Source organism: Carya illinoinensis, chromosome 10 (assembly GCF_018687715.1).
Source record: "Carya illinoinensis cultivar Pawnee chromosome 10, C.illinoinensisPawnee_v1, whole genome shotgun sequence".
Classification (NCBI taxonomy): Eukaryota; Viridiplantae; Streptophyta; class Magnoliopsida; order Fagales; family Juglandaceae; genus Carya; species Carya illinoinensis.
In genome coordinates, this window is record NC_056761.1 from 13532539 (window position 1) to 13560435 (window position 27897).

The 27897-nt window shown below is 27.2% G+C and overlaps 1 protein-coding gene and 1 long non-coding RNA gene across 2 annotated transcripts; one reads left to right on the plus strand and one right to left on the minus strand.

Moving 5' to 3' along the window:
- Positions 1–64: 64 nt before the first annotated feature.
- On the minus strand, positions 65–1286 carry LOC122278958. Its single transcript, XR_006229402.1, has 2 exons — positions 504–1286; positions 65–331 (listed from the first exon to the last, which is right to left on the minus strand). It is a non-coding gene; the product is annotated as an uncharacterized LOC122278958 (long non-coding RNA).
- Positions 1287–7914: 6628 nt separating this feature from the next.
- On the plus strand, positions 7915–12888 carry LOC122278445. The gene is made up of 3 exons (XM_043088631.1): positions 7915–8280; positions 8968–9478; positions 9569–12888. Exons 1-3 carry the CDS (start codon positions 7915–7917, stop codon positions 12886–12888), a joined length of 4197 nt encoding a protein of 1398 aa, XP_042944565.1.
- Positions 12889–27897: the final 15009 nt, after the last annotated feature.

The following is a 27897-nucleotide window of genomic DNA, read 5'->3' on the forward strand; positions in this document are numbered from 1 at the left end:
GTTTAAATATTCAAATTTCTTTCATTTCATTTCGTTGTGGCTCTCTACTGCGTTCTACACTCTGTCAGCAATTGAATTGTAGGTACGTTTTTATTGTTTTCCTCAGTATATTGCAAAAATTAACTGTCTTGTATGAATGAATGAATTTGTTACATTATGTAATTAGATGATATGTATATGTATTACAGCAAAAAAAAAAAAATCGAAAGAAAAAAACTATGTTTGCATATTTACATCTTTATTTACAGAGAGTACACCGAACAAAAAAATTTAACGCATCATATACAAATTCAATCTTCTGAAATTTCATCTTCTACTTTGTTGTTGTGTGCTGAGAATAGGAAAACAAAACTGCAGTTAATCAAAAAAACAAAACCCAATTCCTAAATTTTTGAAAAAAAAAAACTATCGGATTGAAGAATTTCACTCTACATGTAAAGTATATGTATAGTGATAATATATATCAATACACCAAAAAATTGCACAAATGAAAAAAATTTCACCTTCCGGCGTGGCCGTGCGCTCCCACGAGTGGCCATTTGCTGCGGATGTGAGCGGCGATGTGAGGGACACCCAACAAACAATAGATTCAACCGAGAAACCCACAGATCCAAATAACAAACCAAAAATTTCAATCAGATAAAAAAATTAAAAAAAAAAAAAAACCGAAAAACCAAATAAGTGAAAAACCAAATAGTTGTTGTACAGATCTCAAAATTTCAAACTTCAAACAACAAAATTGGAGACAATAAGAACAAGATAAAACGAGACAAAAACAAGAACAAAACACGACAAAAAAAATCAAACAAAAACAAATATGTTCAGATCTAAAAGGAAAAAAAGAAATGAAAAATCGTAAAAAATAATGTTCATCTGAAAGTATGAAAAAACAACAAAAAATATACCAAATAAACAGTTTTAGATTATACTCTAAAGAACAATCTAGATCTAAACGCACAAAAAAAAAAAAAAAAAAAAAAAAAAACCCAAATAAACGGAATAGATGAGTGATGCAAACGAAACTCCAAAACATTAAAAGAAGAACAAAATACAAACATAAATCAAACAAGAAGATGAAAGCTGTGAGAGAGAGAGGAAACGGAAGATGAAATGCCCGAGAGAGAAAGAGAAAGAGAGAGAGGGAGAGAGAGAGAGAGAGATGAAAGGAGGCGGCCAAAGTGTTAGGATTAGGTTTAGAGATGATTATATAGGGCTTTGTAGGTTAGAGCCAAATTACTTTTATGCCCATTTCTATATATATATATTTACATAGATATATATCTAGCTATAGACGGAACTTTCAATTATATATATAAATATTTATATATTTATAATCATTTAAACTTTATATTATATTTATTTATTTTTAATTATTTATACTTTTAATCTTACTCATATTTAATATAAATTTAAATAATGATTTTAAAAATAATTTAAATAGTTATGGAAATATAAAAAATTTAATTATATAAATATTATCATACTCACAAAAATATTATTTAAATTTTTGTTTAAAATATTCACTAGAGAATATTCACTAAAAAAATACAAAAATATTATTTTAATATAATAAAGAAATCGTAAAGATTGACATATTGGATTTTTGTTAGATTTTTGTTTTTTTTTTCCATTACTTACACAGTTTATATATTAGTATAAAATTAATTTTGAATATTATTTTTTTATTTATATTTTTTTCTAATCATGTAAACTTTTTATTATATTTATTTACTTCCAATTATCTACACTTTTTATCATAATTATATTTATTATCTTTTTAAATAATAATTTTAAAAATAATTATGGAAATATAAAAATTTAATTATAAAAGTATTATCATACACAATAAAAATGATTGAATTTTTTGTTTAAAATATTCAATAAAGTAACATTTCAAAACATACAAAAATATATTGAGTTGTTAAAATTCTAAATACAACTAAGATAATAATAAAAAAAATAGAAAATTATTATTTTAATAGATTAGATAAACAAACTAAGATAATAAAAAAAACGAATAGAAAAATATTATTTTAATATATTAGATAAACAATAGCAAATCAAATGTTATAGGTTTTTAAAAACTAAGTAAAATTTGAAAAACAAATTTAGAAAATCTCATTTTTAACTAAATTATAAACAAGTTTATGGGAATTTTAATGTTAATGTCCTTATAAAATTACTTTTTCCGTATTTTCTCAAATTTGTCTATTTTGCTTTCTATTAGATTTTGGTTTTTTTTTTTTTTTTCGTTTACACCATTTATAGATTAGTATAAGATTAATTTTAAATATTATTTTCATATTAATATTTCCTTCTAATCATTTAACCTTTTTATTATATTTATTTACTTCAAATTATCTACAGTTTTTATTATACTCATATTCATTATAATTTTAAAAATATTTTAAATAATTATGGAAATATAAAAAATTTATAATATCTAATTTTTTGTTTAAAATATTCACTAAAGTAACAATTTAAAAGATAAGAAAAAATATTGAGTTCTTAAATTTATAAATAGAGGTAAAAAATTAATAATAAAACAATAATAGAGTAAAATAAATAAAGAATAAGCAATTGAATCTTAGAGGTTTTAAAAAAATAAGTTAAATTTAAAAAAAAATTTAGAAAATGTCATATTTTTCTAAATTAGAGATAATTTTATGGGAAATTTAATTTTAATACTTTTTTAATATTACTTTTATGTTATTCTCTCAAATTTGTCTATTTTTTTTTTTTTTCAGATTCTGGTTTTTTTTCCTCATCATTTGCACCACCTATATATTAGTATAAGATTGATTTCATATTTATTTTCTTCATTTTGTAGATTTTACTATTAAGTAAAATTATTTTCCTTTATTTTTATAACTTTTTAAAAGAATAGTTATAAATCTAAATATAAACTAAATTTATAAAAGTAAATTCACTTGTAGGATGGGTAAGTAAATCTATTCATGCTTTCCATTTTCAATTGTTGTACTATTTTTGTCTTATTTATGTTTTACTTTTTATTTGTTTCAACACAGATGTAATCAATTATTAGAGTAGCTATTTATTTCAATATTCAAAAAATCTTTGAAACATGAATAAACTCAATCTAAAAGTCTTACACATAATAAAACAATAATATTGAGTATTAACATTGATTAGCTTAAAGATGATCAATCATATTGAGTAATATAAAATAGAGTAAAAATTTTACATGTAACTTAAGAAAAATATATTTTAAAATATATAAAGAATTCATACCAATAAATGACAACTTATCATTTTATTTTTGTACACAAAAAAAAAGGGGGGAACAAATCAAATTAAAATATACATATTTATTAAAAAAACACTTCAACAACCAACAAATTATTTAGAAAAAAATATTATATTGCTGTAAAAAAATTAAACTAAAACAAAATTGATTCAAGTTAAGAATAAATTGTTCAAATTTTTAAACATATGTTATATTCTGTGAAAAAACAATTTCAATGAAAAAAAAATATATAAAAACATAACAATAAAAATAACGACTAAATTTTTTTATCTCTAAAAATATAACATTTAAAAAAATATATATGCTTTAATTTTTTAAAAATTAATATGCTTCTTTGAAGTAATAACATCTTCTTCTTCTTCTTTTTTTTTTTATTTGTTGTATTTTTTGTTGTTAAAAATAGTGGCTATTTTGTCATCAAAAGGATTAAAATTCATCTAATAATATATTATATTGGCAACAAATATAATATTGGAATTCTCATTTTATATAATATATATAATGTAATATACAAATATATAATATATAAATCTTATAATATATCCATATATATAAATATATAGAAATAAGAAATATGAATAAATAGAAATAATAAATAAAATAAATAAAACAAAAGAAAATGAAAAATATTTCAAAAAATCAAATTGATTCAATGTTTCAAATTGATGTATCTAAAGTTATTAAACTATTTTGTTTTGCTGATTTCATTTGTATAAATGAATTTTACGTTATTTTACATCTTTAAAGAAATATATTCTTATTAAAAAAATTCTAATATATTATTTGTTGTCAAAAATAGGGGCTATCTTGTCAACGGCAGTATCAAAATTCAGATGACATTATAATCATTTGGTAAGAAATTTGTAAGTGTTCATTTGTTTTGTAAATATTAAACATTTATTTTTTGTTCTATTACATATTTAATTGTACATATTTCTTCAAAATTAAAAAAAATAAAAAATAAAAAACTAATGTCTTATTTGTTGTCAAAATTAGGCCTTTCTTCTTAATAAAGAAATCAAAATTCAAATCACATTATAATCTTTAGAAAAGAAATTTTGAAATAATACAGTAAATATTTATTTTTTGTATAAATATATATTTAATAATACATATTTAATCTTAAATATTTTTTATTTTACCTTTTGCTAAAATATTGCAAAAATCTGTTTATCATATTTTGACTTTTATTTTTTAATAAACAAATGCTATGAAACTTTTTAAAAAATAAAAAATTTACTACATATTACTATATGTTTCTTTTATGTAAAATCATTGTATATATTATATACAAATCTCAATTTATTCTTACATGTTAATTACACAATTATAAATGTCTTAATTTTTCTTGTTCTTTTACAATATTTGCATTTTATTTATCCATTCATACTTCAATAATTTGTTTTTTTAACAACAGTTTCATTTCTTTAAACATATTTCATGAGACTTATTATATATATGTTATTTTTTACAAATATTTATTGATTAAAATATGGTCAATAAAAACTTTAATATAGATTTCAATCTAAATAATGGTGTTTCCATCAAGTTTTAATCTCAAAATCACTATAGAACATAGTGATTTTAAAAATAATACCATATTTAGACAATGATTTGTATGTAAATTTGATTTTATCAAACTATAAAATTTATACCTATAAATTCAAAAAAACATTTTATGACCAATTCTTTAACTGTAAATATTTGCAAAATAAAACATTATAATTTTTTGTTATTTCTGATTTAAACTATTTAAATTTTATTTTTATTAAATTTAACCATTTAAATAAATGTATGAATTAAAAAAATTTAAATTAAATACAAACTTAATATATAATATAAATTTTTATAACTTCTTTTATATAATTCATTAATTCAAAAATTCAAAAGAAATTTTTAAAAAAACATTTGAATGTTATCAATTGTATCCCTTATCAAAATTAATTGCAACAAATTAAAACTTTTTCATCTCTTTAAAAATTTTAAAAATAAATATTTGTTTTTGAAAATAACATACATTTTTTTTAATAGGTATTACATTCTCAAGTAAAAGATCTGCAGTTAACAAATATCGTGCTAGCTAAAGAAACTGTAAGTATTATTTTTCTTTATATACTACAAATTCTTTGCTTTATTTAATTCATGCTTAAAACTATATCTTTATAAAACCATAAAAAATTTATTTTCAAAAATTTATTATTTTGACTGTAACAATAAATTGTTAATTTATTTGCTTAAAAAGTTAGATTATATTTCAGATAAAATTTATCACATTTATTTTGGTGGTTTCATTTCTATAAATGAAATTTACATTACTTTAGATTTAAAAAAAAATATTTTCTTATTAAATAAATTCTAATGTATTATTTGTTGTTAAAAATAGGGACTATCTTATCAACAGGAAGATCAAAATTCAGATAACATTATAATCATTTGGTAAGAAATTTGTAAGTATTTATTTGTTTTATTAATATTAAACATTTATCTTTAGTTCAATTATATATTTATTGGTACATATTTCTTTAAAAGAAAAAAAAAATCTAATGCATTATTTGTTGTAAAAAATATGGCCTTTTTTATTAACAAAAAATTCAAAATTTAAATAACATTATAATCTTTTGACATAAAATTTCTAAATATTATATTAAATATTTATTTTTTGTATAAATATATATTTAATAGTACATATTTAGTCTTAAATATTTTTTATTTTAGCTTTTGCTAAAATGATGCAAAAATCTATTTATCATATTTGTGTTTTAATTTTTTAATAAACAAATGCTATGAAATTTTTTCAAAAATAACAAATTTACTACGTATTAATGTATTGTTCTTTTATTTAAAATCTTTGTATATATTTACAATTGTCTTTTATATGTTGTTAGTTCATAAATTTACACATCATCTCTTTGATGTGAAATTTATTTCCTAACAAAAGTAAATTCATACATTTCTTTTAAAATTATTTCACTTATTAACTGTTTGTATTTTCTTAAACATTTATTTGTCCTTGAACATCAATCCATCCAGAACTTTATTAATAATTTATATCTTTAAAACATTTATTAACATAAAAAAATAAAAATAAAAAAAAAACTTCTATTTATTATTTTTCTTCTTTCCAGTTCTTAAAAATTTTAAATTTTATAAATATGTTCTTTAAACTTTAATATTTAAATATAAAATCTTTGCATATAAATTTTAATGTTCTGGATGGATTTTTGTTTAAGGATGAATATTTTGTTCCTCTATGTAATAGAATTAAATACCAACAGTTATAAAATACTGTTTTGTCACAATACTATATATAAATCTCAAATTATTCTTAGATATTAATTATACAATTACAATTATAAATGTCTTAAATTTTTTTTTTCTTTCAAAATATTTGCATTCTATTTGTCCATCGATACTTTAATATTTTGTTTTTTTAACAACAATTTCATTTCTTCAAACATATTTCATGATAGTTATTATATAAATGTTATTTTTTGTAAATATTTCTTAATTAACATATGGTCAGTAAAAATTTTAATATAGATTTCAATCTAAATAATGGTGTTTGCATCAAATTTTAATCTCAAAATCACTATAGAACATAGTGATTTTAAAAATAATACCATATTTAGACATTGATTCTATGTAAATTTGAATTTATCAAGCTATAAAATTTATAGCTATAAATTCAAAAAAGACATTTATGACCAATTCTTTAACTATAAATATTTATAAAATAAAACATCCTAATTTTATGTTCTTTCTAATTTAAACTATTTAGATTTTATTTTAATTAAATTTAACCATTTAAAATAAATGTATAAATAAAATAAATAAGATAAATACAAACTTATTATATAATATAAATTTTTATCACTTCTTTTATATAATTCATTAATTAAAAATTCCAAAATAAATTCTTAAAAAAACATTTGAATGTTATTAATGTTTTAAATTTGATATTATAATAACAAATGACTATTCTTACTATTATATATCAACTAAAGATCAAGTTCTTGCAACTTCGTTTATCAATTGTATTATTTTTGTATTTACAAATAATTATTATAATATCTCTAATCAAAATTAATTGCAACAAATTAAAACATTTTTATCTCTTTAAAAATTTTAAAAAATATATTTCTTGTTAAAAATAACATACATTTTTCTTTTTTAAAAATAGGGATTATATTTTCAACTAAAAGATCTGAAGTCAACAAATATCCTGCTAGCTACAAAAACTGTAAGTATTTTTTTTCCTTGTATATTACAAATTATTTCATTTATTCAATCCATGCTTAAAATTATATGTTTATTTAGCATGTAATATTTTATTCAATAAAGTATATAATATAAATAAATATATTTATTATATGTTCTTTTTTGTTCCAATTAATAAACTTTTTGAACTTTTTATTTACTGTCAATTTAAAATTTTGAACTTTTAATTTACTTTATTGACATATCAAATGATAAAATTTTATTATTTATTTCCAAAATCTTTATTTCAGGAAATAATTAAATAAAATTCTGCTTCAAAAACAATCAACAAAAAAATGTCATCTAAAGATCTTCTACAAAACAAAAAAGATCAATTGCAGCAAAGAACAACAAAAAGACATTGTCAGAAACAAGTTTCGAAAAGAGATATGCTTGATTTTCAAGATTCAACGCCATCTGATATTGATCAAATGATTATATCAATCGATGATACATCAGATGATCATCTCGAACCTATTGGCAATATTGAAAATTCTAATATTCAACAATACCATGGAAAGAGGTCCAGAATTTCTCGCCGTAATTTTAACATTCTTGGAATGACCTCCTCAGAAGAGCCTAGCATATGCCCAAATGTTCATCTCCTTGCTAAAAATTCAGAAGAATCTACACAATTAAATATTTCATACAGTTCTTCTGCTGGCTCAAGTTATTCTGTAAATTTGTTAAAAGGAAAGTCAACAAATGCACGAACAGAGACAAGTCAACTTTCTGAACAACTTATGGTCCAACAGGTTTAGTAACTTTTCTTTTTTGTCATCATATATTTTATTTATTTACTCTCTTTCAATAATTATTTTTTCTCTAAAATAGGTTCCTCTTGTTGATCAATTACAATCAAGTGCTCAAAAAAATCTGCGAAGATGTACTTTTGGTAAGAACTAAAAATAAAATGAATTCTTTAATAACATTATATTTTATTGTTATTTATATTTAAAATATTGATTGAAAAAAAATTATTTAATTATTTCTAATGAAAATTCTTATATTTGTTTTTCTTTTACCCCAACTCAATAGGCACATTACGTCGTCATAATGTTGTACATAGACAAATATTACAAAATGTTCCAGTTGAAGCAAATTATTTACCAAATATGCCACATTGTCAGCATTGCAAAGCAAAAAGATTCTTTCATGAAACAAACAATTTCTGTTGTGCTGATGGATCAATCTCTTTGGTTACAAATGATGTTCCAGATCAACTCTATAATCTGTTTGTTTCAAATACTGCTGAATCTACACAATTTCGGACATATGTTCGAACGTACAACAACAAATTTGCTTTCACATCTTTTGGAGTTAAATTTGACAGAAATTTATGTCGAAGAAACAGAGGAATATATACATTTCGAGCTCAAGGTCAAATTTATCACTGTCTCCCTGATTTGATTCCTTCAGATGGTCAACCTTCTAATTTGCAGCTATATTTCTATGACATTGAACATGAATTCGAGAATCGCATTGTTGACTCAATCAGAATGGATCCTTCTATTATTGCCCAACTTATGGATCTCCTTCGTGTAAATCCATATTCAACATTTTTTCGATCTATTGGTGATTTGCCAAATTTAGAATATCAAAAAATCTGTATAAAATCAGATCCTGGTTTAGATCAACGGGTGTTTAATGCCCCAACATCATCAGAAGTTGCAGCTATTTGGGTTGAAAATGATGATTCAGAACATTTAACACCTCGTGATATTTTCATATTTAATCATATTGGCGGGGGTCATTTAGTTCAATATTATTTTGGATGCTATGATCCGCTTCAATATCCTCTGTTGTTTCCTCTTGGAGATATTGGATGGCACCAAGGCATACAAAGAATTAACAAAAGAATTGCATCTGTATCTGCCAATAACTGCACAATTCAATTAATTGATCCTCATCAATCAACATCAGCAGAAGAATTACTCAGAAGAGAAGAACAAGGTTAAATTTTCTATCCTATCTTTTTTATACAACTTATTATTAATATATTTGGTATGTATTTTTTTAAATAATTTTTTATTACTTTTGTAGTTTTAAAGAAAAAGAGAAAAGATCCCATTGTTTCTTGCCGTGAATATTACTGTTACAAGTTGCAAATTAGAGAAAATCTGAAATCTATCCTTCTAATCTCTGGCCGACTTCTTCAACAATTTGTTGTTGACATGTATATCAAGATAGAGACTTCAAGGTTAGATTATTTTCGTTGCAATCAACAACATATTCGATCTGAATTATATCAAGGCATTGTTGATAGCATTAATCTTGGAGAAACAAATGCTTCAAGAATTGGCAAACGTATAATTTTGCCTTCATCTTTTATTGGAGGCCCAAGAGATATGCAAAAAAGATATTTAGAAGCAATGGCTTTAGTTCAACGATATGGCAAACCAGATATTTTTTTGACAATGACATGCAATCCAAATTGGAAAGAGATCTCAACTCAATTGTTACCACATGAGGAAACCCAAAATCGACCTGACTTAATTGCTCGAATTTTTAGAGCAAAATTAGAGGATCTGAAGTATGAATTATTCAAACGAGAAATATTTGGAAAAATCTCAGCATATGTTTATGTTATTGAGCACCAAAAAAGAGGACTTCCACATGCCCATTTCCTGATTATATTGCGTCAAGATTGGAAATTATACGCACCAGAATCTTTTGATGAGATCGTATCTGCTGAATTACCTGACAAAGACAACAACTTACATCTCTATACAGCTGTTGTTAAGCATATGATGCATGGCCCATGTGGAGTTCTAAATCCAACAAATGTATGCATGAAAAAAAATGGTTGTTGCAAAAATAATTACCCAAAACAGTTTGTCTCAAACACTGTTGTTGGAAATGATTGCTTCCCAATATACAAACGCTGCAACAATGGAAGAACAGCCAAAATCAGAGGACATGATTTAGATAATCGTTGGGTTGTTCCATATAACCCTTATTTACTTGCAATGTTTGACTGCCATATTAATGTTGAGATATGTTCTACAATAAAAGCTGTCAAGTATCTTTACAAATACATTTATAAAGGCCATGATCGTATTGCCTTCAATCTGGTTTCTGAACAAAGCACTCAACAGATTGATGAAATTGAAAGATTTCAATCAGCTCGATGGATTACTCCACCAGAGGCTATGTGGAGAATATTTGGCTTTATTATCAATGAGGTTCATCCAGCAGTCTATAGCTTACATTTACATCTTGAAAATCAGCACCAGGTTACTTTCCGTGCATATGAAAACTTAACAAATGTGATAAACTCTGACTTTTCAGCAAAGTCAATGCTGACTGAATTTTTCGCAACAAATCAAGTTGATCAGAATGCCAGAAAATTGTTGTATAAAGAATTTCCTGAATTTTATGTTTGGTGCCAACAATACAAAATGTGGACTATTCGAAAAAAACAGGTTGTGATAGGTCGAATTGTTACAGCAAATCCTTTTGAAGGAGAAAGGTATTATCTGCGGATGTTATTAAATCATATAAGAGGTCCTTTATCATTTGATCATCTCAAAACTGTCAATGGTATCTTGGCCCCCACATTTCGTGAAGCTGCAACTATGTATGGTTTATTACAGAGAGATGACAGTTTAGAAGAATGCTTATACGAAGCCTCTCTTTACCAAATGCCTTTCAGTTTAAGAAGACTATTTGCAACAATTTTGGTTTACTGTAATCCTACAAATCCAAGAGATCTCTGGGAACGCTTTGAACAAGATATGTCTGCTGATTTTCAATTAGTTGAAAGTTCTTCATCAACTGTTAGAACTGAAACTTTACGCTCCATCTGCACAATATTTGAATCAATGGGTAGAAACGTTAATTCGTTCCATCTTATAGACCAAAACATTGATTTTGATCAAGATGAGTTTTTGTTTAGAGAAATTGATGATGAATTAGCTGTTCCAATTCCAGAAGAAGATCTTCATGCATCAACACTGCTTAATTGCGAACAACAAAATGCTTATAATTCTATCTTACAAAAAGTTTTGTCAAATGAACCTGCGATGTTCTTTATTGATGGTCCTGGTGGTACAGGAAAAACATTTTTATACAAAGCACTCCTTGCTACAACAAGAACAAAGCAATTAATTGCTCTTGCAACTGCTTCATCTGGTGTAGCTGCATCAATCTTACCTGGAGGTCGAACTGCACATTCACGATTCAAAATTCCACTAGATACCAACAAAAATCTCACATGTAGTGTCAGTAAACAAAGTGGACTTGCAAGATTACTACAAAAAGTAAAGTTAATCATATGGGATGAAGCTCCTATGTCAAGAAAAGAATCTATAGAAGCATTGGATAAAATGCTAAAGGATATTAATGATTCAGAATTATCTTTTGGTGGAAAAGTTATTGTATTTGGTGGAGACTTTCGTCAGATTCTACCTGTGGTCCCAAAAGGAACAAGACAACAACAGATTGATGCCAGCTTAGTTTCTTCCTACCTATGGCCAAAATTGACAAAAATTCGTTTAACTGAAAATATGCGTGCAAGATTAGATCCAGACTTCTCAAAATACATATTGGATTTAGGGAATGGGTTACCACCAATCACAATTAATGAATACGTTAGAATTCCTGCAGTCATGTTAATTCCATATGAAAATGATTCTGCTTCTTTGGATCATTTGGTGGATACTGTTTTTCATAATATTTCTGATTATTCAACAAATATTTCAAGCATGATGAATCGAGCTATATTGACACCAAAAAATAGTTATGTTGATGAAATAAACACTTTGTTGATTCAGAGATTTCCTGGAGAGTTAAAACAGTATTACAGTTTTGATGAAACAATCGACGCATCTGAACAGGCAGTCATGGAAGATTTCTTACATACTTTAACACCAAATGGACTTCCTCCACATGAATTATTGTTGAAACAAAACTGTCCAATCATGTTATTGAGAAACATCAATCCTTCAGAAGGACTATGCAATGGAACACGACTAATCTGTCGCAATTTTGATCGTAACGTTATTCATGCAGAAATTGCAGTTGGTCATCACAGTGGCAAAAAGGTTTTTATTCCGAGAATTCCATTTTTACCAAATCCTGATGAAAACAGTGGTTTCCCATTCAAACGAACTCAATTCCCTGTTAAACTAAGCTTTGCAATGAGTATAAACAAGTCACAAGGACAGACATTAGATTTTGTTGGGATATACTTGCCACATCCAGTTTTTTCACATGGACAATTATATGTAGCTTTATCAAGAGCTAAGACTATTTCTGCAATCAAGATTCTGATACGACCAATCTCAACTGATGAACCAGAAAAAAACTGCACAAAAAATATTGTCTACACAGACTTATTAACATTGGCCTCCTCTGACTGATGTTATGCAGGTAACAATTTTTTTTTTTTATATTTAATTTTAACTGCTATAAATAGATTAAAAATTTCCTACAATTTTTTTTTTATATTTCCAATATTCTATTAATTTATTCTTGTTAACTAATTAATACATATAAGTTTCTATTAGTTTTTATTTTACAGTTTAATTAATTCCATTTCTTTCCTTTTATGTTTATAGACTTCATTTCTTTTTGGCTTATCAGTTTTCAAAATGCGGATCACTTATACATCAATTAAAGATATTACTCCAAAGACAAGGGACTGGAAAATCAAGATGCTCGTGGTTGAAAAATCCCCCAAACGAATTGGGCAACACTCATCAATAAAATACCAAAATTTAATGTTGGTAGATGAACAGGTACAATATTTTTTTCTCTACTTACAATTTATTCTACAAATATACTCATATATATATATACTTTATATAACATATCTTATACATTCTATGTAATTATATTTACTTGTAAAATTTTTTTACTTTTTTTTTTAAAAACAAATTCCTTACTTATTATAAAAACTAACAACCAATACTTTCTTATATAATATAGGGAAATCGTCTGCAAGCAACAATGTTCGGAAATGATATTGATTCAAGAGAAGACTCTCTCCAGATGTTTCGATCCTACTATATTATAAACGCATATGTCAAACTACTGAATCCTAAATATAAAACTGAGTCGCATGAATACCAATGGATTATAAATGCAAAAACAATCATCGAAGAGATTCCAGAAAATGAACAACAAGTAGAAATACCAAAGTACAACCTCATTCCCATTAACGAGTTGGATGCTTATAAGGATTCAATTGCATAAATAGGTAAATTATTATCATTTTTTAATTTTTTTTTTCCTAAACAGCTAATCATTTCAATATTTTTAATCAGATCTCTTAGCAGTTGCTCTTCACATCAAACCTCCAAAAGAAATAACATTAACAAATGGACCAGCTACTCTTCAAGAAATCTATGTTATAGATCAAAGGTAAATTTTTTTTCCCCTTTTTAATTTTTGAAATTTTTTTTATAATCTTTACTTTTTAAATTCTTTTTAATTTTCTCCTTTCATATCATGTAGCTTCAATCCTATCTCGTTGACTATGTGGGGACGTTTTGTTCAAGACGAATGCAAAAAAATTTCTGAAATAATCGAAACAAAACCAATTCTACTTGCAACAAAGCTCAAAGTTCGTTCTTACAATGGTAATTCTAATAATTCAAATTCTTAATTCTTATTTTAAATCTTACATTTTTTAACTAACAATTATTTATATTAACGAAACAGGACTATCTCTTTCATCTCGACCAGCAAGTGCATTTACAATCAATCCTCTTATCCCTGAAGCAAAACTGCTGCAAAGATGGTAATTCATATTAATTACAATATTTTTTATTAACATATCTATTAAAAATGTTCCAATTATAATTTCTTTTTTTCTTTTTTAGGATTGCAATCAATGATTCAAGACTTGAAGTCATAATTGCAAAATCATTAAAATACCCATCTACATCTTTATCGTCAGTTGGTATTCGACAAATAACAAAAAATTGTGATGTTGCTGCATTACTAAAAAGTTTGCAACCAATGGAGGTAAATTATTTTTCTTAACATCATATTTATATTTATATTCCTTCTCATTAAACAAAATATTGTTCTTAATATAATATAGAAAGCAAAATTCTGGATCAAGGCAAAGATAAATATCATAAATTTGCACCAAATCTTCTTCTATATGTCATGCATCAATTGTAACAAAGGAACTGGGCATGACCATAATGAAAGCTTTCTCTGTTACCACTGCAAACATCAAAGTGTTGCTGAACCACGGTACACATTTTTTTTACTTCAATAATTAACAATTCATTTCAAAATTATTCACATATTAATTTTACCAATACTAACAAAAAATAATACTTTTATTATTTACAGTTGTCGAGCATATGTTGAAGTTGATGACGGGACAGGAAAATTAGCAGCTGTTATGTTCGGTGAACTTGCAGAACAAGCATTGGGTCATTCAGCCATTGATTTCATGAATCATACTGGAGAGGTAACTTTATTCTTTTTCACAAAATTTTCAAATAAAATTATATATAAATTATTTTTACATTGACTAATTATCTAAACTCACTAACTATTTACTACACAGGAACATTTACCATTTATACAAAAAATGGCATCAGAAGCTTCAGAAAATCAATGGATGATTCAACTTGCTGTGGACCCAGAAATATTCAACCAACAAAAACACAAAAACTTCAATGTTATCTCCATCAGTCCTGTCCAATATGGACCTGAGCTTGAATGACACCTAGACAAAAAAAACAAATCCATAACTCATTTTGCTGTTTATATCTGTGTAATATTTTTGCTGACAATTTTTTGTAACTTAACTAAACAGTTAACAGTAAAACGAAGCAAACGTGCATCGCACGTTGGTCCTCAACTAGTATATATATATTAGGTAAAAGTAACGTATACACGTTTGCTTTGTTTATATTTAATTTTTTTAGTTAAAAAATAATTTTTTATTAATAAAGACTTAATATTTTTGGTTAATTAAATAACTATTAATGTAATGTTTATGTAATTGATAAATAATTATACGTTGTGATATATTATAAAATAAGACTATTAATAGAATTTATAACATTGTCAAATAATTAATAAGACCATTAATAGAATTTATAACATTGTCCTATAAATAAACATCACCCATAGTTTTATGAAAACTGTTTGAGATAATTTTGATTTTAGGATGACGATCCAGCATTTTCCTCATCTTGCACTGCTTTAATAGAGAGGACATTAAATTGCCTATATTTTTTCTCCTTCAATTTCTCTGGATCTGTATAGACTTGAATTTTCCAAATTTTTTTTGATAATTTCTCCGCAATACATTTAACATATGGTCGATTTTCCTACAAAATAAATTTTGAATAGGTTTACATAATTAATAAAAAAAACCCAATTTTTTTGTAATTAATTAAAACTCAACTTTTGAAGAAAAATTAAAGAGATACCTCTCCAGCATGTTTCATCAATTCAACTGCTGAACATCCAAGTGCCTGTTCTGCTACTTCACCAAACATAGTAGCAGCTAGCTTTCCAGTATTATCGTCCAGTTCAACATATGCCCTAGCACTTTAAATGCATTGAATATATTAATTTCAATTTGAATAGTGTTAAATTATGAATTAAATCAGACATTAATTTTAAATTAAAATTGTAGGATACATACCGTGTTTGCAGACCCCTTGATTTTTGCAATACATACAAACGAAGCTTTCATTGTATTTATATCCAGTTCCTTTATTATAGCCAATGCATGACATGTAATAAAATATTGGGTAAAGTCAATAACATTTATCTTCGCCTTTATCCAGAATTTTGCTTTCTGCATTAAATTATAATCAATTTTTAAAATGAATGTTTGTGTAAATATTTTAATTTATTACTAATAAAATAATATTTACTAATAAAATAATATTTACCCACCCTTAATCAACTATGTGATATCACAATTCTTCACAATTTCCCGAATACCAACAGATGACAGTGGTGCAGATGGGTATGTCAAGGATCTTGCAATAATAACTTTAATTATCAAATCGTTATTCTTCTCCCTTAAAATTCAGAAAAGAATAATAATGTAAGGAAATGAAATATACATGTAAATTACATAAATCACATAAATAACTCTAATAAAAGTGCATTAATATGTAATTGTTAATTTTCAAGAATTACCATTGCTTCATTGCAGCTGTTTCAGGAAGAAGATGATTGATTATAAAGGTACTTGATGGACGTGATGATAGAGATAATCCTTTGTTGAAATTGAGATCAATATTAGTGCTAGTATATACAATATGGAAAAATATCTAAGCTGTTTTATTATTATAAATACCTTTATATGATCCAACAGATATTTTTCTTCCAAGTATTATTGGCTTATCTTCAATAATATCTGATATTTTTTGACATTCGTCTTGGACAAATCGACCACACATAGTCAAACATATGGGGTTCAAGCAACAAAATTGAAATAATTAAAAGAATTAATAAGATATTCCTAAATTAATATTGGAATTCAATTTTAAAAGAAATGAGAAGTTATAAGAATTTTTTACCTTTCATCAATAACATATATCTCTTGTATCGTTGTTAGTCCAGATGCTGTTGTTACCTCTTTAGTTGGCTTAATTTTGATTGTGATAGCTAAAATATCTAAATATTTAAATATGAAATGTTAATTTATTCATAATTAATTTATAATAAAATTTAAATTAAATTACATATTTCTCCAATCGACCCTTTATAAGCTTCCAAGTCCTTGAATGTGACGATCTCATATTTCGGTGCATCTATTTGCTCTTCATTCTGTAGAACATCTTCTATTATTGTTTTTGAGTTCATGGTCCATTGATATTGATATTCTCCAATTTTGTACTTTGGATCTACTGGTTTGACATATGCATCGATGATATAATAGGACTGTAAAATTTTTAAAGTGTTCTCCCGAGGATCAATATCAGTTCCAAACATTGTTGCCTGCACTCAATTTCCCTGAACCAATAATAAAAATAATTGTGATTAGTAGTGTATTATATAAAATTATGATGATTATTTTACTATACTAATTATTTTAAATAATTTATGTATTGTTTTGAACAAAATATGTCGTAAAAAGATAAATAAATAAATTTAATGTAATTGATATTTTTTTATAATAATATAGAATATAAGAACCTCTAATTTCAAAGGATATTGAAAATTGGAAACATAATATATGCTAACAAATATCATACCTCTTTATCAATTAATATCAAATTTTAGTACTTCACTGTTATGCGTTGGCTTATTCGCTTAGGTGACTTTTCCGCAACGATCATCTTAATCTTCCAGTTTTTTGTTTTCGGAGTGATATCCTTTATTGATGTATACACCGTCCACATTTTTTCTCTTTTCATATACAAAAATATCAGATGTATAAGTATAACAGATCTTAATTTAAATTCATAAATTACTAAAATAAATGACAAAGACATTTAAATAAATGACTGAATATTAGACATATAGAGAAAATTATTATAATACAAAATAAATTGAAACTATACAATTAAATCTAGTTACTTGTATAACATTAATTCAAACATCATAATGTAAGTAATTCTATAAACATAATATTTTTTGTATAGTTCTTTTCACGTTGTTCAGTGGACACTGGTTGTATTAGAATTCTCACTGCAGATGATGTCTTTGCCCTCGATAAAGCCACATATAATTGACCATGTGAAAAAACTGGTTGAGGTAAATAAATTCCAACACAATCCAATGTCTGTCCTTGTGACTTATTTATAGTCATTGCGAAACTTAATCTTATAGGAAACTGAGTTCGTTTGAATGGAAAACCACTATTTTCATCAACATTTGGTAAGAATGGTATCCTTAGAATGAACACACTTTTTCCGATATAGTGTCCAACTGCAATTTCTGCATCTATGACATTTTGATCAAAAGCCCAACAAATCAAACAGGTTCTGTTGCATAGCCCTTCTGAAAGATTAATGTTTCTAAGTAGCATGATGGGACAGTTTTTCTTGAGTAATAATTCATGAGGCAGAAGTCCGTTTGGGATTAGAGTATTTAAGAAATCTTCCATAACTGATTGTTTAGATGCATCTATTATCTCATCAAAACTGTAATATCGCTGAATTTCACCTGGGAGTCTATGAATCAACAATACATTTATTTCGTTAACATAACTATTATTCGGTGTTAATATTGCTTGATTCATCATAATTGAAATATTCACTGAATATTCATGAATATTGTGGAAAACATCTTCTATCAAATGATCTAAAGAAGTGTTGTCATCATAATAGGGAATAAGCATCCTATTTGGAATTTTTATGGTTTCATCAACTGTATTTGGCAGCATTCCGTTTCCAACTTCTAACACATAATCTGAAAAAACTGGATCAAGTCTTACTCGCATATTTTCAGTTAATCGAAACTTGGTCAATGTAGGCCACAAATAGGAATAAACCAAACTAGAATTAACCTGTTGTTGTCTTGTTCCTTTACGAACCACAGGTAAAACCTGTAACAGCCCGCTAGAAATTCAATTGTGAAATTTCTATTAGCTTTAGGAACCTCGTAAAGACCCCATAAGTTTTCACGAATTCATTAATCGTATAGGTTTTTGCCTAACTACATAGTTAGTACTATTATTTACTATGGTATCAGAAGTGCGTTTTTGATTATTGGAGATAGTTAGAAGTGTCAAAATATATTATGGGTTGTGCCATTAGACTCAGAGGGTTATTTAAGGTTTTATGGCGCAATAACACTTTTTCATAATTTCAGGCGAAACGTCTGTTCAAAACTGTAGATATTATTGGATAAAAATATCTTGAGCTAATTTTTGTGGATATTATTGGATAAAAATATCTTAAACTAATTTTGTGGATATTATTGGATAAAAATATTTTAAACTAATTTCGTAGATATTATTGGTAAAAATATCTTGAGCTGATTTTTATAGATATTATTAGATAAAAATATATTAAGCTGATTTTTGTAGATATTATTGGATAGAAATATCTTGAGCTGATTTTTATAGATATTTTTGAGTAGGAGAAACCTACACTCAACTCTCACTCCAGCCTCATCCTCTTCTATATCTCTTCCATAAGTATCTCCAGCCACCCCTCACGAAATTATCTCATTTACACTTTCCATTAAAAGAATACCAAACACTCTCTTTCGGACAACTTTTAGGAGTTCTTTTGCACATCCATTTTGAAGCTTTTGTAAGTGTTTTATCATAAAATCTCCTTTATATAAGTTGTTCCTTTTTTAATCTAGTTTATGTGGATATCTTATTTGTCCCATTTGAAGATCATTTGTTCAATAAAATATTGTGTAAACTATAAAAAGGTCATTCTGAGAGATAAACAGGAGAATATGTTATAGTTTGAAATTTTTGACCAAACTAATGGATAGATATTGGTCCGAAATTTTTACGGAATATTGTTAACATGTATATATAATTATTGGTTGAGGATTTTTACATGATTAAAGGTTTTGATGAAAGATTTTCTTAGATTTAGAAACTGAGAAACTGGAAGAGGAAAAACAATTTCTGTTTTGAGAAAGTTTAACTCTTTGGTGGTCTAAACCTATTCCAATGACTTTGATAATTTTATTAGAGGATTCTAAGCATCTTATATACATGTTAGATTATTATTTTGAAGATATTTGATGTTATTTTCAAAGATATGAAATTTTATGCAAAGAGATATTCAAATAAGCCAAAGTGTGGATGTTCTTGGCTAAATTTATGTTTTGGTTAATTTTTAACCATGTGATCTTGAATTAGAAGCTTATATATATTTTAGGACATCTTTTTAAACCATTTGATAGTTTGGTTTGAAGATCACATCTTTATAAGTCATAGATCAAAAGGTTAATCAAAACAAATTAGAAACAAAAATTAATGGAAATAGCATATGAGAATTTCGGCCCTATGGAGTTTTAATAGTTGTGATTAGTTTTAAATTTTTATAAATTGATATTTGAGTTGAGGATAAAATTTACATGAGGCATGTAAATTTTGGTGACTTTTGGAATTAGTATGCAAAATCCTTAAGTTATGGGTAAAACGGTCATTTTCTTACATGTAGAGAGTAAAATGGAAATTTTACTCTTTAAGTTAGTATTTTTCATATTTCAAGTTATTAGTGATTTAGTGCTAACTTTTAGAATCGCTAATTACAGTTCCTCGTGATCCCACTTGAGGTTTTATAAGAAACGCGGAGATCGAGGTAAGTTAGTTTTTAACTTACCAGCAGTCTACTGTGTATGTGTGCTAAGTAAAGAAACTACAGTGTATGTATGTATGTTATCATATATGTCATGCCATGCCAAGTTATCACGTAATTGTCTATTATACAGAATTTATTCTGTTATCAATTTTTATCTGTTACATAATATATTCTGTCATGTATTACTGTGCATTACAAGTACGTCATGCTAGGTATGCCATCTATTACATGTATGTCAAGTCATGTAATATTCACTGTTGCAAGTATGTCATGTTAAATATGTTGTCTATTATATGTTATGCCATGTTACGAAATATTTCTATCTCAAGTTGGTCATGTATTTCAAGTTATGTTTAAGTTACGTTATATTACGTCAGGGCTTCAGTCCTTTCGTATTCCAGTCATATTTCATCTTGAGTACATTTAGTTTCGTGGGATCCACAACATCTGTGGCACACGAAGTATGGGGTCACAACAATTGTGATGCATACACTATGTGAGACACAGCAATTGTGACGTGTAGAATACATGAGGCCACAACAACTGTGGAGTATATATTTACACGTAGAATACATGGGGCCACAACAACTGTGGAGTATGTATTTAACTGCATTGTGATGTGCAGAATACATGGGGCCATAATAACTGTGGAGTATGTATTTACAAGTAGAATACATGAGGCCACAACAACTATGGAGTATGTATTTTTTATGTTAAGTCAAGTTTTAGAACAATTTCATGATAAGTCAAGTTTCAGAACAAATTCATGATAAGTTAAGTTTCATATCATGTTAATGTTAATTCAAGTTTTAGAGCAAGTTCATGCTAAGTCAAGTTTCAGATCAAGTTCATGTCAAGTCAAGTTTAGTTCATGTTTCAATTTAAGTTATATCAATTATGCTATGTTGTACGCCAAGTTATGCTTTAATTACTTATGAATTTGATTATGCATTTATGCTTTTACTGTCATCCATGCATCATTAGCTTGTGTGGAAGTTTTTTTTGTTAACTTACTGAGATTTGTAATCAAATCTCACTTTGGTAATCCCAACTACCATTCTCCCCGAATGGTAGATCTTGTTCCAGGACCTGAAGGAGAATCAGGAGCTGATCAACTAGACATAGTTGACTAAGCGACGGTGCGACGTCAATGTTAATATAGTAGTTAACGTAAATTACTACTTGTACGATGGAGTTGCATCTCTAGCACTTTTTAGGTCATAACCATTTTGGACTAGTGTTGTGATCTTAGTTGTTCAATGGATCTTTATGTATGAAGTATGTTTTAAACATTTAGGATATTTTCAATTTGGTGCATAGTATTACTAAAGAAAAAAATTATCCGCTGCGAATATTGCATAATGTTAGATGCATGTTAGGAACATTGCATCTTATATGTCATGAACGGGGGTAGGTAACCTTGTGTTTGACGTTTCAAATGTCCGTTCGATCCCAAATGGAATTTAAGGGTGTCACAAAACCTGTTGAAAATCTCCACCGAAAACAATAACTTTTGCACCGAATGTTACATCTGAATCATTGATGTCTCGTAGCATCTTATCCAATGCTTCTATGTGTTGTTTTTTTTTGTCATTGGAGCCTCATCCCAAATTATTAATTTTGCTGCACGTAGTAGGTTTGCCAATGCACTTTGTTTGCTAAGACAGCACGTGTTTCTTTCGTCAGTATCAAGTGGAAGCTTAAAACGTGAGTGTGCTGTTCAACCTCCCGGAAGAATAGATGCAGCAACACCTGATGAAGCAGTTGCAAGTGCTACTAATTTTCTTGATCGTACTGTTGCGGGAAGTGCTTTGTACAGGAATGTTTTCCCTGTCCCACCTGGGCCATCTACAAAAGAATGTAGCATTTTGGTCTGGAAATACTTTTTCTAGCACTGCATTATAGACATGTTGTTCACTATTAAGAAATTGTGATGCGGCAATATCTTATTCTGAAATTTCAACAGCCAATTCATTATCGATTTCTCTAGATTGAAATTCTTTTTCATCAAAGCAAATGTCGTCATCAAGAAGATGGTAAGAATTAATATCTTTCCCCATTGATTCAATTGTAAAAGAGATTGACATCAATACTTGGGTTCTTACATTTGATATAGAATCTTCTGTTGATTTGAAATCAGTTGACATATCTTGCTCAAAACGTTCCCAAAGCTCCCTTGGATTGGTTGGATTACAATAAACCAATATTGTTGCAAATAACCGTCTCAAACTGGATGGCATTTGATATAAAGATGCTTCCTGTAAACAATCTTCTAAGCTACTGTCTCTTTGTAGTAACCCATGCATTGTTGCTGCCTCGCGAAATGTTGGAGTTACAACACCATCAACTGTCCCGAGATCATCAAATGACAAAGGTCCTCTTACATGGTTTAGCAATATCCGCAGATAATACCTCTTGACTTCAAATGGATTTGCTATCATAATACGGCCTATAACATTTTTCTTTTTCCAAGGAGTCCAATCTTTGTTTTGTTGGTTCCAAACATAATATTATAGAAATTCTTTATACAGTAATCTCTTTGCATTCTCGTCTACTCAATTTAATGCAAAAAATTCTGTTAATATTGATTTTCTAGAACAATCTAAGTTGACAACTTTGATTAGATCATCATTTACTCGGAAAGTCACTGGGTGTTGATCTTCCAAATGTAAATGTAAACTATACACTGCTGGGTACATCTCATTAATAGTAAATCCATATATCCTCCACATAGCTTTGGGGGGAGCAATCCATTGGGCCGATTGGAATTGTTGGATTTTATCAACTTGTTGATTGTTTTGTTCAGAAATCAAGTTGAAAGCAACACGATCATGTCCTTTATAAATGTATTTATAAAGATCTTTGACTGCTTTTATCGTAGAACAAATCTCGACATTAATGTGACAATCAAATGTTGCAAGCAGATATAGATTATATGGAACAACCCAACGATTATCTAAATTTTGACCTCTAACTTTGACAGTTATTCCATTGTTTGAACGCCTATATATTGGAAAGCAATCATTTCTAACGGTTATAGCAGATACGTAATTTTTTGGATAATTACTTTTGCAACAACCATTTTTTTTCATGCAAACATTTGTTGGGTTCAACACTCCACATGGCCCATGTATCATATGCTTTACAACAGCGTTATGCAAGTGCAAGTTTGTATTTTTATCAGGTATCTCAGCTGATACGATCTCGTCAAAAGATTCAGGTGCATAGACCTTCCAATCCTTCTGTAAGATAATTAAAAAATGCGCATGTGGAAGACCTCTTTTTTTATGCTTAATAACGTAGACATATGCTGAGACTTGACCAAATATTTTTCTCTTGAATAATTGATCCTTTAATTCTTCTAATTTTGCATGAAAGACTCGAGTAACCAAATCAGGTCGATTCTAACTCTCCTCATGCAGATGTAGTTCATTTGTAATTTCTTTCTAATTTGGATTGTACGTCATTATTAAGAAAATGTCTGGTTTGTCATAACGCTGAACTAAAGCCATTGCTTCCATATATCTTTTTCTCATGTCTCTTGGACCTCCAATAAATGATGAAGGCAGTATAATCCGTTTTCCAACATTAGAAGCATTTGTTTCCCCAAGCGTAATTGTATCAACAATACCTTGATATAACTTTGATCGAATATGTTGTTGCTTCTTCCTAAAATAATCTAATCTTGACGTCTCGATCTAAACATACATATCTACTATAAATTGTTGCAATAGTCGACCAAAAAGTAGTAAAATTGATCTGACATTTTCTCTGATTTGTAATTTGTAGCAATAATATTCACGGCATGAAACAACTGGATCCTTCCTTTTTCTGTTTGACGCTACAAAAGTTGAATGTGAATGAAACATTACTAAGTTGGACGTACATACTAAATGAAATTTTTGAATATTAATACTGCAATCTAACCTCGTTGTTCTCTTGCAAGTAATTCTTCCGCAGTCACTGATTGTTGAGGATTTATTGATCCATTTGTTTTGTTATATGTAGATCTCCTTCCTCTACTAATCCTTTCAATCCCTTGATGCCAACCAACATCGCCAAATGAAAATAACAATGGATATTGCAATGGATCATAACACCCAAAATAGTACTGAACTATATGATTTCCACCAGAATGGTTAAAGACAAAAATGTCACGTCCTCTTAGTTGATCTTCATCATCATTTTCTACCCATATTGCTGCAACTTGTGAAGATGTAGGGGCATTGAATACACTTTGATCGAGGCTAGCATCTGATCTTATATGAATTATTTGATTTTTCAAATCTGGCAAATCACCAAGAGAGCGGAAAAAAATAGAATACAGATTGATGCGAAGAATATCAATGAGTTGAGTGACAATTGATGGATCCATTCTATTTGAATCAGAAATGCGATTTTCTAATTCATGTTCTATATCATAGAAATACAACTGGAGATAAGAAGGACGACGATTTGAAGGAATCAAATCGTTGATATAGTAATAGATCTATCCTTGAGTTCTGAAAGTATAGATTCCTCTATTTCTCCTGCAACGATCTTTATCAAATTTCACTCCAAAGGATGTAAAAGTGAACTTGTTATTATAAGTTCGAATGTATGTCCTAAAATGTGTAGATTCATCTGTGTTGGAGGTAAACAATGCATAAAGTTGATCAGGAACATCATTTGTGGCTAAAGAAATTGTTCCATTAGCACAGCAAAAGTCAGTTATTTCATGGTGGAATCGCTTTGCTTTACAATGTATGCAGCTGGGGACTAATGGCAAAGAATATGCTTCAAATGGTACTACCTTCAACAATTGTCTAAATCCGGCAGAACTGTAATGCGAGTGACCTATTTGGTTAAAAAATGAAAATAAGGCAACAGACACAAGCTCGTAATATTATTTAAATTATTTGAGTAAGGACATTACTGGTACAGTAGCAAGATTCGATTACTGAATTAAAAGAGCCAACTGATTTTATATTTGTTTCTTACCCCTACAAGGTGTCAGCATATTTGTATCGTAGCTCGACTCCTCTTGAACAACGTGTGGATCCTATTTGTATAATATATTTCGAAATCTCAGATGAAAAGAATAAAATGATGGTTGAATAAGAAATATCGAAAAATGATTAGAAGAGAACCTGCTGGATAAAGAGTTGATTAGAAGATTCGGAGACATTGTTTATGGATGAATTTGTCTCTGAATTAATGACACAAACTTCAACATCAGGAATAACACATACTTGACGAGACGAATCCTTTTCAACGATATCAATATGAACATCAGAATTTCGCTTTCTCTTTGATACCCTTTGAACAAGACTAAAGTCTTGAATGCTGTCTATATATTGGATATCATTGTTTGAATATCGAGCAATCGACGTAGTCGTTTGATCACCAATAGATGTATCGAAATCATTTATACGAATCGAGTTCCTTTTGGATGCTTTTTCTTTAGCATATCTTTCTCTTTGTTTTCTACAGATCTCTTCCTTTTTCTTTTCTGGTAAATCTCTATACAAGATTCTTTTTGCAAGTTCTTTTCCATGATCTTCAAAAAAATAGTTTACAAACTAAAATTTTACAGAAATTTATATTTTTGTTTGTAAATTTTTTTAAAAAAAATTATTTATAGAATCTTACCACTTCTCATTATGTTAATGAAGGAAGTGATTGTTTCAACCGTTGGATATTGTTCTACACAAGCAAGATGAAAGAAATAAATAACAATTATTTCTTACACTCAATTAAATAAATAATCAAATGATAAAATATTATGAAATTGGAATCTAACAAAAGCATATTTCAATATCACATACAAAAAATATTTTAGAAGCTATTTGTCAAACTTAATTCCCTATTCTAAGCAACTATCAACTATTTCTCTACTAATTATTTTAAAATATTTCTCTACTGATTTTTTATTTTGATGTTATGAATTTTTAGTTTTTTATTGTTAATTTTTAGAGAAAAAGGGATGATTTGAGTCTTGAGAAAATAAATCAATTAATGGGGCATATGATTTGTATCAATTGGTTTTTTATTATACCTAGATCATTTAAATTTACACATTTTTAAAATTTTTAATTACTATCTTTTCAAATTTTGTATCTTTCAATTTATATAAATTAAGTGTTTGGATTTATATATTAGTGTCTCATCAATGGATATATATGAACTTAGCTAAATAATAATAATAATAATAATAAAGCTAGATGTGCGTCAATCATTTAGTAGATATTAATGAAGGAAATGATTGTTTCAACTGTTGTATACTATTCTACATAAGCAGTATGAAAGAAATAAATAACAATTATTTCCCATACTCAATTAAATAAATAATCAAATGATAACATACAATGAAACAGGAATTTAACAAAAGCATATTTCAATATCACATACAAAAAATGTTTAAGAATAATCACACAATATTTTCACAATATTTAACTATATCTAACATTAGTTTAATATTATTATTAGTTCAAATTAATTTATTCATTGTTTGAAGTTTATTTTTATTTATTCTTGCATTTCCCAATTGGGATCATGCATCTTTGTGGTAGTTTGGGTCATGTCGGTATAGATTTTGTCAAAAATTCCTAGGAAGAACCAATTAAAAATTATATAATAAAAGTTTATACCTATCATTTTTATACTATTCACCATACATCATTTTTATTATTTTTTTCTCTTATCAAATATATATTATATGGATAAAAAGTGGAATATATTAATTAATTTAAAAAGAATAAAATTAAAAAAAGAATATGACTTTTTCTTCCGACGAGAGGCCCCCCTAATATTAAAAGCTAAGCCTAACAAAGGCGCATGAAAAAAATACCCACCTAGCATACTCACTCATATATTTTTATTTTTATTTTTATGTTTTATTTTTTTTGTCAATCGTTAAGTTGTGGTACTTGTAGTGTGAAAAGAGAACATAACTGCGTGGTGTAGTACTGTAATAGGGACAGTGGAAGAGGAGCTGGATGGGTTATTGTTTGTGGAACAGTGAAGAAGAAAATGTTGTTTCAATCTTTCAATTTTCGGATGCACCCACCAATTTGGTTGATGGGGGAAATAAAAAACCGAATTTATTCCCATCTTCATCAAAAATAAAATGATGACACTGGGGCTCCTTTATGTTCATTAGGCAATCCTTTCCATGTTTTT

Bases quoted from the DNA above. Each gene is read 5' to 3' on its own strand.
- LOC122278445 (XM_043088631.1), top strand. From the start codon at position 7,915: ATGCTTGATTTTCAAGATTCAACGCCATCTGATATTGATCAAATGATT. The intron at 8,281-8,967 runs GTTTAGTAACTT...TCTAATTTGCAG, and splicing joins AACAACTTATGGTCCAACAG to CTATATTTCTATGACATTGA. The intron at 9,479-9,568 runs GTTAAATTTTCT...TTACTTTTGTAG, and splicing joins ACTCAGAAGAGAAGAACAAG to TTTTAAAGAAAAAGAGAAAA.